General features: G+C 39.4%; 2 protein-coding genes across 8 annotated transcripts in view; both read right to left on the bottom strand.

The window, feature by feature from the left end:
* The window catches only part of LOC121635757 (plakophilin-4-like), a 58,678-nt gene extending 51,664 nt beyond the window's left edge, over window positions 1–7,014 (bottom strand). For 3 of the 4 annotated variants that reach the window (XM_041979072.1, XM_041979075.1, XM_041979074.1), the window contains exons 1-2: window positions 6,554–7,014; window positions 5,660–5,845 (exon numbers count right to left, since the gene is read on the bottom strand). In XM_041979072.1, coding sequence (XP_041835006.1) covers window positions 5,660–5,785 — 126 coding nt within the window. In that variant the 5' untranslated portion in view covers window positions 5,786–5,845; window positions 6,554–7,014. The remainder of the gene's footprint in view (window positions 1–5,659; window positions 5,846–6,553) is intronic. The other variant, XM_041979073.1, reaches the window with a different exon arrangement.
* Window positions 7,015–8,658: 1,644 nt separating this feature from the next.
* c24h7orf57 (chromosome 24 C7orf57 homolog) lies at window positions 8,659–16,136 on the bottom strand. Of its 4 annotated transcripts, none has more exons than XM_041978680.1 (8): window positions 16,008–16,136; window positions 15,050–15,115; window positions 13,996–14,169; window positions 12,316–12,403; window positions 11,785–11,914; window positions 11,095–11,159; window positions 10,912–11,012; window positions 8,659–10,827 (listed from the first exon to the last, which is right to left on the bottom strand). In XM_041978680.1, exons 2-8 carry the CDS (start codon window positions 15,087–15,089, stop codon window positions 10,769–10,771), a joined length of 657 nt encoding a protein of 218 aa, XP_041834614.1. In that variant the 5' UTR covers window positions 15,090–15,115; window positions 16,008–16,136; the 3' UTR covers window positions 8,659–10,768. The 4 variants fall into 4 exon arrangements, with proteins under 4 accessions (XP_041834614.1, XP_041834611.1, XP_041834613.1 ...); XM_041978677.1 differs by having other exon boundaries at window positions 15,047–15,094; XM_041978679.1 differs by having other exon boundaries at window positions 15,050–15,094.
* Between the last annotated feature and the right edge of the window lie 285 nt (window positions 16,137–16,421).

Here is a 16,421-nt window from a genome sequence, read left to right as displayed (position 1 = left end):
AAACATTATGACCCTGATTTAGCTCCATAAACAGATGTACGTAGAAAAGTGTTAGTAAAACCTTTTTTTTTTTGTCTTTTCCTGAGCACATTGATTTTGTTTGAAAAGATGGCAGAAGAAGTCTGTAAGGACTTTAACCATTGTTGGAAGAAAGGATTAAATCTGTGGCTTCTTGTGTCAAAAACAATATTTTGTTCAAACTTTGCTTTGTCCTTCCCCCAACATGCTGTTTATAGATATACCAGCACAGCATTTGCTGTACTTATTTATCCTCTTTAAGCTTGGCAGCAATGTTATTTGACATCACAGTGTAATGAGTTTTATTTTGCTTGATACTGATCATAAAGGCTATTAAGCTGTACTTTTTCCTGCCTATAAAAAGGACAAAAATTGATCCTGCCATTTAAAATTACTACATTTCAACCTGCTTTAACACCCTGAAGTACCTTGACTAACTCGTACATCACCACAATGTGACCACAACCCCAATCTGTCAACAACCCCGTCAAGATGAAATCCCTTGGTCTCCCCAACAGTCAATCAGAACTGACAGAGCTGCCCTTGACTTAACCCTTTTGCTCATGGATCATTTACTCACATCCGCCTTAACGGATCACATTTCGCTATCTCACCAGAATCAACTGTAACATACCCGCAATTAGGCCTGGTGACAGGCTTTGCTACTACACAGTGTCACCTTTGCTTCTGAAGTTTGAACACATGATTATTTTGAGTTACTATTACTGTAAAATGTGTCCCTCATGGCTTTCTGTTCCAGCGGAAACTTGCAGGTGTTGCAGTAAAGCTACTGTTGACGACACATTCATGTTGCAGCTGCACCCCAGTGCATGTGCAGAAAAACAATGCAGCAGTCGTGGAATCCCACGCGTCGATAAAGAGCAATTCATGCACTAAAAATGACTCAGTGGTGACATAGCTGTTCTTTGAAAACCAAAGCAACATCATCACGGCAGCCATATAACAGTTGAGATTTAGGCACAATCTGCAGCTCCATAGAAACTGCAGATTAAAAGTAAGAGCTGCTTCTTTTTTCTTGGACATCATAAGCCTTTAAATAGCAGTGTGCCTAAGTGAGTAGCACACCCAGGGACTGAGTTGAGAATATGGCCACTGTCCAGGTATAATTAAGAGAAGGAGAACAGAGCGACAGTCATGCTGTCGGGATAGAAATCGGCATTAAAATAACAGCAGGGAAGGGAGACAGACGCCGTCTGCGCTCACATGGGTCTCTGTTGTTTTGGTTTTCCTGTAGATTCACTGTTTTTCTGTGGATGTCAACAGCAAAACAAGTTTCTGTTCAATGCTTGAAGGAAACTTTGCAGGCTCTAATTTCACTTTGCACCATTTAAACAGTGACAACATTTTTGTAACATTAAAAATAGATTAGGTTTCAAAAGAAAATAAACAAAAGGAAATTAAAGTGTTGTGGAAAGAGTGAAGAAATTGTCAAAAGATTAGATACATTTGGGTGCAAACTCATATGGCTCAGCATAGAAATCCATCACAATTTACTCTCATTTAGAGATAATGCATTTTATTTGCTCAGTAAATTGGATGACTCAGAGATTTAATTGATCCTGTCAGCAGGGGCATGACCTGAGGGGTGGAAAGTAGTGCAGGACCTGCATCTAAAATCTGACTGGCACCCAAGGGATGCAAAATGACCAGAGCCAAGCACAGCAGCCATATAATGAACAAAGAGTTAACAAAAATTAAACAACCAAATAGGGATTCAAATCATTGATAAAAGCTGCTTTCACAGATGCACTGTAGTCCTGACATGTTTTAGAGATATTCTGAGTGGGTGGTACATAAGAACACAGATTCTCTGGAACATCAGCAGGTGAATGTAGCAGCAAAGACTCCAGATTATTTACTGCTGCTGAGGAAGGGAATTGACTTTGCATGTTGGTGAAAGATACTTCATTTTCCCTTTTAATGACTTTCTTGCCTCTTTTACACTCACTCCAAACTACTGCATGTACACTCAGGCTACATCAGAACCCATTTAGTTTTAAAAAAAAGTTTTTTTCTGTAAAGATGGACTCATTTCAAGAAAAAGTGTAAAACTACTGTAGTATATATGCCAGGCCTGCAAGGGGCGCTGTAATGGCAACATAGAAGTGCATCAGAAGCAAAGAATGAGACATGGAGCATGCGAATAAGCTGGGCATAGGCTGTTCTCCTTGTCCACTTGTTGCTAATGGTGGTACTAGAGAACCAGACTATTTTGAGGTAACAGTCATATCATGCTCACTAATTTCTGCAACACAATAATCTGCCATTGTTGCTGGGTTTTGCCTAAGCAGGAAAAATGCAGCTATGGTGTCATCAGTACAGGAAACAATATGCTGGCGTTTTCAGATTTTCACATTGGAATAAGGTTAGAAAAAATACCATTTTCGCCTCCCGAGACGTCCAAGCACTAATGAAACTTTAGCGAATTCACCTAAACTCATTTCTATGTGGACATGGCCTCAGATAAACACAGTTTTGATATCAACAAATGAACAATTAGTGATTAATCTAATCTGCTATGTTCTACACGTTGCAAAGAAAACACATTGATTTCCACTTTGAACTTTTTGCCTCTGCTGTGCAAGCCCCTCCCTCAAACTTTCACTTGTTTCAGCACAACCTGGCAACATAAAATTTACTATGATGTTCAGCAGCTGCATAGAAAGACCAGATCAAATTGCTGGCACATACTACTAAACACCTCTGACATTCATGTATGAAAACGACTATAAAAAAGCAAAATACCAAAGACACAATAATAATGTGTTCCTAAAAGGTTGGGACACTGTGTAAAATGTAAATAAAATCAGAATGCAATGATCTGCGAATATTATAAATCAATATTTTATTCCCAATAGAACATAAACTGCATATCAGATGTTAAAACTGAGACATTTTTATCATTTCATTGGAAAATATTAGCTTATTTTGAATTTGATGGTAGCAACAAAAAATTGTAACAGGGGTAAAAAACAAACAAACAAAAAAAACAAACAAACAAACAAACAAAACAACAAAAGAAAAAAACAGGACAAGTAATTGACAAAAATCCAAAATTACTGCAGTGGCATTTGACTATTAACTAGGTTAATTAGCAACAGGTCAGTTACAGGTTACATGTGTATAAAAGGAGCATTTCAGAGAGGTAGAGCCTCTCAAATGTAAAGATGATGAGAAGTTCACAATTCTGTAACAAAAAATTGTGGATCAGTGTGAAATTGCAAAGACTTTGAAGATCCCACCATCTTGAGTGTACAAAACCATCAAAAGATTCAGAGTCAGGAGGAATCTCTGTGTGGACAGGAATGAAAACAATCTCAAAGCTAGTGTAGATGCTTGTGATCTCAAAGCTGATTTAATGGTATGAGGAAAAGTGGAACTTTCAGTGGTCAGATTAATCAAAATTTTAAATTCCTTTTGGAAATCATCTATGCCATGTCCTGCAGACTAAAGAGAAGAGGGAGCATCCAGGTTGTTATCAGACAGTTGAAAAGCCTGAATCTCTGATGGTGTGGGGATCCAACTGATGTGGCTTGGGTCGGGTCGGGACAGTTAGGGTGCAGATATGGTCTGTAAACTGTACCCTTGTTGTGTTTCTCTGCCTCGTTGCAACTGTAACCTTACCTGAGAGGCGGAGCATCAGCCGGATAGCGTTAGATTCCTCGGCTACGTAATAGCATAACGCTACCGCAGCGCAGCGTCTTCCTTAAAGTAGAGCCAAAACATGACTCAGAAACAAAGGAAGAGAATGGTGGTCATCCAACAGCTTGTGTTCTTTCTTCTTGGAGGTGTTTCATAATGCCATTTTAAACAGAGATTTAATCAACAAAAAGAAAAATTATGTTGCTCTAAACAAGGAGTCATTCCTGCTTTGTTTTTATGCCTTTTTCCTCAACCAATCAACAGATTACAGTGTGTCAAACTCCACTTTTCAGCTTGAGTCGGTTAGATTGGTACTCCAACGGAAGGGTAACAAAAAAGCCGGACGGGTCAGGTTGGATATTAGGGTACCCATCCCAGTTTTTGCATGTAGAAACACCTAAAAATCCACCCCACCCCGCACCGCACCCGTCAGTGGAAACGGGGCATTAGTGCCTATGGTGTGAGCAGCTTCCACATCTGTGAAGCTCCATCAATGCTGAAAAGTACATGGAGGTTTTAGAGCAACATCTGCTCCCATCCAGACAACGTCTCTTTCAGGGAAGACCTTGCAGATTTCAGCAAGACAATGCTGAACCACATCCTGCATCCATCACAACAACATGGCTTCACAGGAGAAGAGTCCGGCTGCTGAACTGGCCTGCCTGCAGTCCAGACCTTTCACCAGTACAAAACATCTGGAGCATCATGAGACCTAAAATCTAACAACAAATGTCCAGGACTGTAGAGCAGCTAGAATCCTACATCAGACCAGAATGGGACAACATTCCTCTCCTAAAACTCCAGCAACTGGTCTCCTCACTGCCCAGATGTTTACAGTTGTTAAAAGAAGAAGAGATGCTACACGATGCTGAACATCACACTGGAACTACTTTTTACAAATGCGTTCCTGCCATCAGATTCAGTTCATATTTTCCATGAAATAAAAAAATGTCTCAGGTTCAACATCTGACATGTTGTTTTTGTTCTATTGGGAATAAAATATGGGTTGATGAGTTTGCATTTGCATTCTGATTTTATTTACATGACAAAAAGACCACATAAGAATGTATCATTAAAAAAAAAACAATATTACATCTAATAAAACCAAAATCAGCTGAGGGAGATAAAAACCAACCACAAAGACATGCAGAACATCCTCAGACTTATTCTCAATGACTGTTTTTCCACTAGCAAAATGGCTAAATGAGATGCAAAACTGCTTCAATCAAAAAGAAAGTAACACAGAAAAGACAAAAAATGAATAATTCTGTAAAAGAGACTAAGAATGATCTAAAAGGGATGCTAAATGACCAGAGAGAGAAACAAAATGACCACAAAGGGTAATAAAATTCCCTAAAAGAAGATCAAAATACCAGAAACAGGATGGAAAATGACCTCAATGAGCAATTATTAACTGAGACAAAACAGCAACCGTGGAATGCAAGATTACTTCAAAGAGACACACAGTGACCCACACAGATAATAAAACGACCACAAAGTGATGCACAGTGACCTCAAAGAGAAGCCAGTGTGGGAACTTGTGGGTGCAGAATGTCTCAGTTAGACACAAAATAACTACAAGGATGAAGTAAACAGCCTAAACAGGATGTAAAATGGCCACAGAGTAGGAAAATTACCACATAAACACACAAAACTACCAAAAGATTAAAATAAAAAACTGCAAAGAGACTCAAATTATTATTTTTTCAATAAGACAAGTGTTCACTTTGAGATCTTTTTACTATTTTTGTCCTAAATGAGATGACTTACATACCGGAGCAGAAAACTAAACATTCATAGAGACTAGCAGTAAACTCCAAAGAAAAATGGAAGGATGGGAGGATGACTACAACCATCAATGTGAAGGAAAACTGATTAATCTGACAGTAAATGAATGAATGAGAAGGAAGCCTGTTGGAAATACATAGAAAAATGAAGCTCTTGCACCAGCAAAGGTGTGACTGCAGCATCTGCTTACCTGCTCTTTGACAGAAGCCAGGAGGTTGGTTGTGGTGGTGGTGCTGGAGTCCGACTGGTGACTGCGAGCGCTCGGGCCCTCTTTGACCGCCACAGGCACTTCCCCTTCTGCGTCGCTCTCCTCCATCTCCTCCACCTCTCTGCGATAGTCCAGAGCCGGCTTGCTGCTGAGGCACCCTTTCTAACCCTGCATAACAACAAGACGGTTAGGATGTAGATAAATAAGAGGCTTAATAAACTGAAAATTACTATCACATTGTCTCAGGGGAGGGTCAAAGTGAGTTTATTTCTGCAAAATCCTGCCTTTCTGTGTCATTTTGTTTGTTTGAACCGCTGATGTTCCTGCAGGCACTCATACTGACCATACTCACCCAACACCTCCACAGAGGCTCAAAGGGCGATTGTGCTTTTTTTGTGCACCTTCAATCTCTATCAGGATTCATAATGAGATTATGGTGTTTTCCCTTGCACATCTTTTTAATCTCCTGTGGTATTATGAGACTATCCAGTGGGATTAACCCCTACAACGAGGCATGCAATGACTAGATCTCCATATACAGTTGGAATAGTTTTTACTTGAAGGTTATGCGTTGCTTTTGCAGGTGTGCTGTGCATGCACGCAGCATGAGATGCATTTCACAGCATGTCACGCTCATCTTCTTCTTTTTTTTTCAAATTAAGCCCTGAGCCATCCAAGACAAACGTTCATCATTTGCCACATGCAGCCTGTCTGTCATACGCGCACATCAATCACTCAACTCTCATCCTACAAGCCAAGGACGAGGTCACATCGAATGACCGGACAGACCGGGGAGCGAGGCTGCTCTCCAGCCGGGTCTACACACAAACGCAGAGTTCCCCGCTCGCCTGCCAAGCGGCTGTCGGCGCGACTCACCGGCCAGATGTTGCTGTTAGAAGCAGGCCACAGCTGGCTCAATCTGTCCTGTTACGCATCCATCCTCCTCCAGCAAGCGGCTGTGACAGCTACATTTCCCATCCGCCGACGTCACAAACAAACAATCCCATGCACGTCCTCGCGCTCCTCGTGATTTTTTTTTTTTTTTTTTTTTTTTTTTTTTACCCTTCGTCTTATTTCATAATTTCCCCAATCCAGAATGGGTTATAAATGCAACCTTACACCTCTGGCGCTCGCGCAGCTCGCAGCCACCCACCGACCAAACCGCCCAGCTGCTATCAGCGGCGTGACGTCACCATGCGGCTATGGATTATTTTCCAATAAAGGGATCGATCAGGCGCCGACGTGCACCGCTGCATACGATGCTTTTGAAGCTGCAGAGGTCGTGCAGCAGCGCAGCAGCTCCATGCGAACCGCACGCTTGCAGAGGGGAGGCTGCAGCCTGCAGCGGCCAGTGTGTGTGTGTGTGTGTGTGTGTGTGTCTTCACTCCACACAAACCGCTGCAGCCAGAAAGGTCTTTATAGGACTCCCAATGGATCATTTTACAGCTAAAGTTTATTAAGTCCATTTTATGGAAACACATTTTTGACTAAATTATTGCTAAAGCTTAAAAAATTTTAGAAAAAATAATTATGAGATAGCAAATCATTTGTATGACTGAGTTTTCTTTCTTTTTTATGTTTGTGGGCATTAAATTGATTTTATGTACGACCCCAGTTCCACAAAAGTAATGTAAAGAAACACTAAATAAAATGATTAGCAAATAAACCTACTTTTTATTCCTAATAGAACATATTAGATGTTAAAACTGACACATTTTACCATTTTAAGCTGAGCAGAGGTTCATCAGTCTGCACAAATGGTGTCCAAACAATGTCTAAAAATGTGTAACAACTTCAGGAAAATGTTCCTCAACATAAAATAACCACAATCTGCCTGGTTAATATTGTTCAATGATTTAGAGAAGGAATCTCTGTGCGCTGGGAACAAGGCTCAAGCATCAAAACTGGGGTGTTGGTGTCCGCAGCAAAACATTGAAGTGCTAATATGATTATGCCAGACATGATTCTCTACTGGAAATCACTGCATGGACTCAGAAATCACTGTGTAAACACAGTTCACTCTAAAATCCACAAACGTAGGATAAAGCTCTATCATACAGAGAAGAAGCCATGTGTGATGATCCAGAAACACCTCAATCTTCTTAAAGCTGTTTTTAAATGGTCGAGATAAAGTGGAAAACTGTTCTGTGGTCAGATTGATCAAGAAATAGTTATAAAAAAGGGTGGCACAAAATAAAATGTTTTTTTAAAGAGTCAAGATTTTAGGACATGTTGAACTGATCACAACAAAAGTAGCTTCATCTAATATAGATTTTTTTAAACTTGGGATAGTTATGTATTGTATGGCTTTAATCACTGCTGCACAAACACTTATACTTTATTCATGGATATAGAAGAAAACTTGCAGGGAGCAAAATCGAATCACCATCAATGGCCATTTAACTTTGTACAATTATCACATCTGGTAGTTTTATGAATATTAGCTACATCCTCTTCATAAAATTTGAACAGTTTGGACATATATTGCCCACGCAGACAGTTCGTGAGAATATGTTGTATAAATGTTGCATTATGATCACAGTATTGATGTAGAACTAAAGAAGTGTAATACATGCTGCATTCACTTGCACTTGGACATTTGAGGTCGACCCAGGTAAAGTTGTTTCTACGAAATATCGGTTCGAATTTGATCGTCTACTCTTGAGGTGTCCCCTGGGGGCCAATCATACTTTTACCATGCCAAATCAGGCCGAGCCTCTGGTTCTGTGCTTGCTAATCCGGACTGTCAAGGTCAGAAAATCTACACTTCACCTTTATGTACGCAACCATCTCAAATCTTTGTATTTGGAAGTATATGTAAATAAGAAAAATAATAATAAAAAAACAGAAAGAGAGTGAGTTTAAATTGTCTTTGGGTGTTGTGGGTAGAGAAAAAACCCAAATAATTATTGGGTGATTCTTTAAAAACAAATTTCCTCCTCCTACTTTTTGTTTTCTGTAAAAGAACAACAGCACACAGGTACATGCACATGCCCATTTATTTAAATGTCAAGAGTCTGTGAGCAGTCATCAACATAAGCAGGGTGTTACACTGAGTATTATCAGGTGGGTTTCCCCTCACCACAAACACTTGAGGGATCTTTTGTTGAACAGCTGCCTTCTTCAGTTTTCTCTGGTACATTTGTATTCCACATTAACACCATTTAAAGTAAGCAAAACAAGTGACAGGACTTTGCAAAGTTAAGCCACTAAAGGTTCTTGATTCTGGTTTGTAAACTGATAAAACCACCAACTCACAGTTCAGAGGAAGAAACATGACGGAGGACTTATTACTGGAATATTTAACATTTCATTAAAAATAAACCCGTTTCATCAGAGCAAAAATCAAAAGATGATACATTCACCTTTTCCTGCGCTGCAAAGTAAAAACACCTTTTCATTCAACACATGGACAAATTATGCATCATAAATTCACCACGTTGGTAAAATCTTAAACCCCACAGCTGTGACAAACATCTCTTTAAAGTTTTAAATGAATCTATTACTGCTGCAGCATCTCAGAGATGCACATAATAAATGTGTTGAATTTATTAAGATTACAGCATCAATACGATCCTTCCACTTTAACAATTTCCTCCCTGGATAAAGGACCCAGAGGGATTAGGATTTCACCCTCGTAGTTCAGTCATGCCCTAAAAGCTGCTACTATTAGATGACTCGCAGCTAAAGCGTCCATAAAATGACAAAGGAATCATTACCTCCTGATGTCCTGACAGTCAAACGAATGCTAGGAAAGAAAAGGAGGAATGAAGGAGGATCCTCTGCAGCAGTTTGGGAGCCACTTTACGAGCAGTTTGCTCCAACGTAAGACATTTTCTTTTATTCTTGAACATTTTATCATCTAAGCAGGAAGCTTCTGAACCAGAGGTTTATCTGAAATACTGCAGCACTAACCATTTCTCTAGTCAACAAGTTGGCTGTGCACTAACACTGACTCATCCTACTGATGTTTACAAACTGAAAACACTGCATGGAAGAAGGGAAAAAAAACTGGTTGGCACGTTCAGAACCCACTAAAAAAAACAAAAAAAAAAAACTTGTCTGCCTCAAGTCTTCAGAGGGAATGACACTGGAAATCAGCCGTTTTCACACATGCACCAGATGACTGAAAACTTCAGAAGATGTTCCGGAGCTGTGGCGACTTATTTTCACCGGCAGGTGAATAAAAGCGTTCAGACTTCTTTCTAAAAATGTCTGATGTGTGAAAACGTTTTCAGTTTGTTGGTCTACAGAAGGAAGCACTTCCTGCTGTTGCATAAGGTCTACCTTATTAACTGAAGGGAAATGCAGTGATTCAACACTGAGGTACAAGCTTGGCACTGTTAAAATTTCTGACATTCACTTGGTTTGTCTGTTTTATCCTCATTAATGCAGCTTGCAGAGGAAAAATGAAGCAATATGATGTCCCGTTTTTAAAAGTTCTGGGTGGGATCACAGAAAAGAGCAACCTTTTGCAGAACAGCAAACTAAAAAAAAAACAAATATTTCTTGCCCCATTTTAACCAAACAAACCTCAGTGGCTCTGACCATCTGTATTTATCATGTGATCAAAGCTGCAGGGTTGCTGTCTCAACGAATGATCGTCTCCACCCCCACAGCCCAGAAAACACACGAATCTCTCACATCCCTTCAGACAGGAGCCCTTGGTCAAAACAAATAATATTTCACGTCACTGGAATCACAATTACAAACACTTTAAAACTTCACCGACTCGATTTTCATACAACCAGGGAGGGAAAACTAACAGCAGCCGAACTGGGAATGAAACACTGTTAGTTTTCAGCCCCACACATGACTCGTCTTTCAAATCGAGGAAACCGAAACTTTAACAAACACCGCCAGCACCAACACATCTACTCATAAACAAGTCTGCCCTTCTAAGAAAAACCAGAGCAAATAAATAGAGACAGGAGCTTTGCATAAACATGAGTACAAAACCTAAAACAGTCAGTGGATGTACAATAAATGTGAGCGAATCCTGGAGGGGAGGGGTGGCGTGTGCGTGGGTTTGTGACACCACTGTTAGAAGGACCACCTCCCACTTTCCCTCCAGACCGAAACCTGAGCGCACTACTCCAGATCATCCACGTCCTCCGTCATGACGGTGCTTGTTTGTTCCGAGGTCACACCTGGAAAACAAGAACAAACGTTTCCTCCTGAATCACATCATTTAAGATGCTTCAGATGCCGTTGACATATAAACTACTTCATACTTGAGGTGTCATCATCGTTGGGAGACTTCTTCTTGTCCTCCATATAGCCATGGCTGAGCAGCTTGGACATGCTGACCGGAGGAGCCTTCTTATCATAAGACCTAGGGAGGATCTACAATCAGTTAAATCAATTTACTTCACAACCATAAAGACAAATAATTAAAAGTCCCTGAAATTTCTTACGTTCTCTTGTATTTGTTGGTTAGTGACAGACCCTCCATCTGATTGACGGCACCATCTGGAGACATCTGCAGGATGGAAAAGTTATCCAGACTCATCATTATCTGTGAAGTCTTAAAATGTTATGAAACAAAAACAAACGTGACATTCGGCTGAGGAATAATGGCAGAAAATTAACAGACCAATCATCTGGTGGGAAATATTTCTGGAAACAGAGAAAAAGGTGACGTGAGGGAGGAAAACTTGAGGTGAAATTAGTCATGCGATGGAAAACGATGCAAGACGCTGCCATGAACAAAATCAGCTCACAATCAGACAAGTATATAAATCCATTCATTTGGCTTAAAACAAACTAAAACTAGTTAATAAATAATAATTTAATCTGGCACCTCAAATAAGTACTCCCCCAGCACAACGTGAGGGATCATTTAAAAGAATTTTACATGAAAATGATTTTTCTTATAATTAGGGAACATAAACCTCAGGAAATAAACGATTGCAACCACATCATTAGGAAAAAAAAAACCTTTTCTCACCCACAAACCACCTGTTAAAAAAATTTAAATGCGAAAACGAAGCAAAACCAGGAGAAAACGGAAGGAAAGATGATGGTAAAATTTAAATAATGATAATAAAAGATGGAGGAAGTCTACATGGCGTGAATGCTGGGGATGGCTAGTTTGTTCCATTCACCTTATCTTTACCATGGGAAAAGCTATCAGCCTCTCTTTCCCAGGACGAACCGTTATCAGTGCCAAATGGTGCAGCCAGAGGCTGCCTGCTCGCCTTCATCTGGCTGTCAGGAGATGTTGCTTTGCTCCTGCTGTAAGCACAAAACCACGGTGACATGCCACGTCAAAGCACTGCTCACCACTTCTCACATTCTGGGAAAATATTGGCTGCTGCCTGTTGGCTCTTCAAGACGTTCCTCAACCTTTAATCAATGTTTTTTCTCACTGATAAGATACTTGAAATTGCAACCGATGACCATTTTTAATCCAAAATCCTCTTTCGATGAGCTTCACATTTGTTTGATAATCAGTTTTCTGGCATCTTCCTCCAGAAAAAAAGAGACTTAAGGCTGAAAATTAAGAGGCAAGCATGTGCAGGAAGCTACTAATAGAAGCTACTCAAGAGTTTCTTATTGCACACAAACAACAACATGCTACCATGAGTCTTCATCGTGTTTGACTTCTCATTTTAGCTTGTAATCAGAGCTCTTACCTCTTTGACTCATCACCTCCAAACCAGTTGGGTGGGTCATATGTTTTTTTTGGTGGGTCATCATCATCAGCATCATGACTCAACAGCCCTGCAGGAGGTGAGACAATATTCTAAATGGAGCTAGAAAACTGCAGGAAATTATGAAGCATTGTTATTAAAAACACAATGTGCCACTTAACTTACAGCCCATTCAGCTCAGTGGCTAAATAATTACTCAACCACATTCTGAGTTTGGACTTTTCCTTTAAATCAGCTTAATCGCCAACTCATCATGTTCCTCTTTTGTGCTGTCACTTCCCAAATCCCTGCCACTCTCCTGCAAGGCTACTGCAGCAGCAATTAGAAAAATAAATCCTGATCCATGTGGAGAATAACACGGAACTCCGCACTGAACTTTTAACATGATAAGACCTAACAAGCAGCTGCTGTTTAGGTTAAACAAAGAGACCAGAACATACTTAATTCAACATTGTCCTTTACTGGAAAATAATATGTGGTTATTAACCATTAAAACGCCAAGCCATTTTGTCCGCCTGGTTTATGTTTTTGTGTGCGTAAAAATGCATGTAGAGCCTCAACATGACGTCTTTTTTTTCTGATTGGATGTTCGATTGGAGCACAGCTACATACCAACAATAACTAAACCTTTTCTCATCTGCATATCAATTTTTAAGTGCTGGCTTTCAGAAAAAAGGATACGGTTATGAAGCAAACTCACAACAGAAACTATACAAATGATTAAAATGTTAAATTAGATTAATCACAGCTTACAAGTGACTTAATCATGGCCACGCTGCATTACCACAGACGACCAGAACAGTAACATTTGTGCAAACTATGTTTCTTCAAAAATGGAGGAAAAGTGCAGGTGTCGAAACACCCTTATCCCTCACAGGTGTGACGCCCACAAATCCATCCAGAGCCAGCCAGCTCATCTTTTTCCGTCATAAATGACAGATGCTGTGCCCGCGTTGAAAATTTTCACCCATTAACCCGTTAACGCGTTATATTTACACTTTTCCCTCCAGGTCTTTTTACTATTTACAGTTATTTATGCTACTATTTACCAACTGTCGTCATAAAACCAACTCAGCTCATTGTTTTTGCATCACTTTGCGTCTAAAACATCTTCCCTTATTTCGGCTACAGAGGACCAATTATTTTTGTTCTTTTTAGACATGAGCTAACAAAAAAGTAACATAATTTGAAGGTCAAAACAGAGCAACATGGCAGTGATAGCAATATTTATTTTTATGAAAATATAATAAACAATGGTGTTATCATAGATTACTTGTAGATTTACCGTTTACAGTTTCAGAATAAACACTGCATTTTCCGCTTGGACTGTGAACCTCCTGAATGCCTGGAAAACTTCCCAAAATCACTTAAAGAGAAAGTGAATCACAAGTTACCCCACAAAGTTGCACACTATCGTTGCTGAGAAATTGTAGCGATAGCGCTCGGGGCGCCAGTGACCTAGTGGCGTCTAAAGGGACAAAGCAACTGGTGGTCAAACCCGCAAAACAAAACATACAGCTAACATTAAAAGATATTTCATGTCAAAGGAGTCCAATTTTGTATGTCACTTAGCAAATCATCATCCTTCTTTTCATTCACCTTGCTGCAAATAAAAAGAAGTCAACGGAAACCCAGCTTGTGCTGTAGACTGGAGACGCTTACCTTTGTGCCCCCCCTGCTTTGCAAGCTTCACATACTCAGAATCGGTCTCAAATATTCCAACTCGCCGCCCGCTGATCCTCTCCACTGGAGCACTTTCATCGGCACTCTGGGACAAACCAGGGATCTGGGAGGTTGGTCCAGTCACACCACTTTGAACAGCCCCCGGCTTTATGCCTACAAAGAATAGAGGGTTAACAATGCTTGGTTCTGACACATGGTTGCTTTTAACATCACTGTGTAGGGTACACGTGCAGCAGCAAGGCCTTTAAAAGTCATGAAACACAAGTTAATGACTGTCATAAATGTAGTTATAACAACCATTTTTGTGGTATTCTGTTAATTTAATGCCACTATCTCCTTTTTTGGTAAAGGTGACGGCCCATGCGACTAAATACAAGGTAATAACACCATGTATGCAAAGCAACGTGGAGTTAGTTGAATGTGAGGAGTTCAGTAACACAAGATGAACAATTGTTGTGTTTAACAATAGCAAAATAAAGATACATAGAAAGGGTGACATTTCAACCATTTTCAGAGTTTCTTTCACACAGATGAAAAGATCCTAATCTAATCATTATGCTGACTGGATCTCTGAGAAGTCATCTATGTTATATCTGTGACAGAGCAAGCAGCTACAAACTCCCCACAGTATTTCTCATAGAACTGTGATATTTTTATTTAGAAATATTTTAACAGTATTCAGGAAGATAAAAAGTATGATGTGCAAATTATAATTATATTGCATTTTTAAGAAAATTAAAAATTAATGAAAAAAAAAAACTATGAAGAAAAAATGTTCTTATTGTATAACAGACCTACATAAGCATCAGTGTTATTGTAAAGATTGCAGGTGTATTCTGTAGAAAAATACAGACTGATATTCAGTATTGGCTGATACTCGATCTTAAATGACTAAAATCAGGATCACAGATAAAAGATCTTGATCTTTAGTAATTTGTAAAACATTTAGAGGGTAACAAAACCATAAAGACATGTATGATTTGACTTGGAAATCCATGAAAATAATTTCTCAAGTATAGCTGAGTCTTACCACCTGGCTTGGTCCTTCGATGGTTGGGTACAGCAGTGCTCATTTTAGCTGAAAAAACAAGGAAACTTTCTAATGTGCTGATTATCATGCAGTAGCAATTATTAGACAATACATACAAAACCACATTTTCTTCCATTCAGCTTCTGTATTCATGAATTCATAACATGACTACATGGACATTATCTAAATACACATTTAAGCTATTATCTGCATATTTGCACTAAGAATAAAACTTGTCAGTTGCCTATGTGTCAGTTACCACCAGGGAGGTTCACATGGCTTTATATCATTGAAAACCATCTATTTACCTATCATTCGCGTGTCTCCCTATTTTACTATGTACGGAGTCGAACTTGATAAATAGTAATACAAAACGACTTATTAAAAATGAAGTATTAATTAAGCTAATAATCTTAAACATACAGCAAACCGTGGCTCGAGAGATATTAGATCTAAATGTAGCCATTTTTCCAATAGAGTTTGGTCATGTGTGTAAATGCGAGACAGAGCGGCCCATCCTCAGTTACTTATATTGTAATTAAAATGTTAACATACATTAAACAACATTAACCCGTAATTCTTCCATTTGATTTTCATTTGCTACTAGCTGCAACATAATCATGCCGTTTTCACAAAAAAAAACGAGATTTTCGAAGCAAGCATCTCGTTCCCGTTTCATACAAACTGGGGCCACTTTTCAAACTACATAAACCGATGGTGCCCCTGACACATTTTTTTTTATTTAACCATATAAAAAGAAGATATAGAGGCGCGTCTTGAAGACTTCGAAGGCGTAATTTTACTTAGCAAAACGGCTAACAAAGCCTTGCTAATTTAAATAGCCGGCTAGCTAGTTGCCGCAGTACCTTTCAGCGCTAATTTTATTTTGCGCTTCAACACAATTTGGTTAAACTTAAAAAGCTAACAATGCTGTATTTATAAGATAATCCCCATATCTTACAATATGTTGTGTATATACTTTCTTGTAAATGTTGAACGAGCTTTTGCAGATTAAAAACCGTTAGCTTCTCCCACTTGTTCTTCAGTGAGGGCTGAGCGCTTCCTGCTGACCCAAGGCAGACTTCCGGTACGCAAATCAAAGATCGTAAAGTAAGCCAAACGCATCTCACGCTGTGGCGTTTTCATCAAACGCATCTTAGTAAAGGGAAAGAGTGAGTGATCTATCTTCTGCTATAATGGTATAATAGCATACAGAAACGATCTTCGGCTCTATTCAGAATAGAGTTTCTCAAAAGTGTTGGTCAAACAGAACCAAGTGTGTCGAGGTGTCAGTCTGGTTCTTGGCGAAAACTGCAATGGACATTTGCCACTATTTTTAACATTTACAAACTAATAAAGCAATTAGTCAAATATT

The sequence above is a fragment of the Melanotaenia boesemani genome, chromosome 24 (genome assembly GCF_017639745.1).
Source record: "Melanotaenia boesemani isolate fMelBoe1 chromosome 24, fMelBoe1.pri, whole genome shotgun sequence".
In the NCBI taxonomy this organism is placed as follows: Eukaryota; Metazoa; Chordata; class Actinopteri; order Atheriniformes; family Melanotaeniidae; genus Melanotaenia; species Melanotaenia boesemani.
Note: the sequence above shows the minus strand (reverse complement) of the source record. Positions and strands in the feature narration are given on the sequence as shown.

Excerpts from the sequence above, each read along its gene's own strand:
- c24h7orf57 (XM_041978677.1), bottom strand. The coding sequence starts at position 15,089 with ATGAGCACTGCTGTACCCAACCATCGAAGGACCAAGCCAGGTG. Across the intron at positions 14,170-15,046 it reads TCGAAGGACCAAGCCAGGTG|GCATAAAGCCGGGGGCTGTT; the intron begins GTAAGACTCAGC and ends TATTCTTTGTAG. Across the intron at positions 12,404-13,995 it reads AAAGCAGGGGGGGCACAAAG|GGCTGTTGAGTCATGATGCT; the intron begins GTAAGCGTCTCC and ends CACCTCCTGCAG.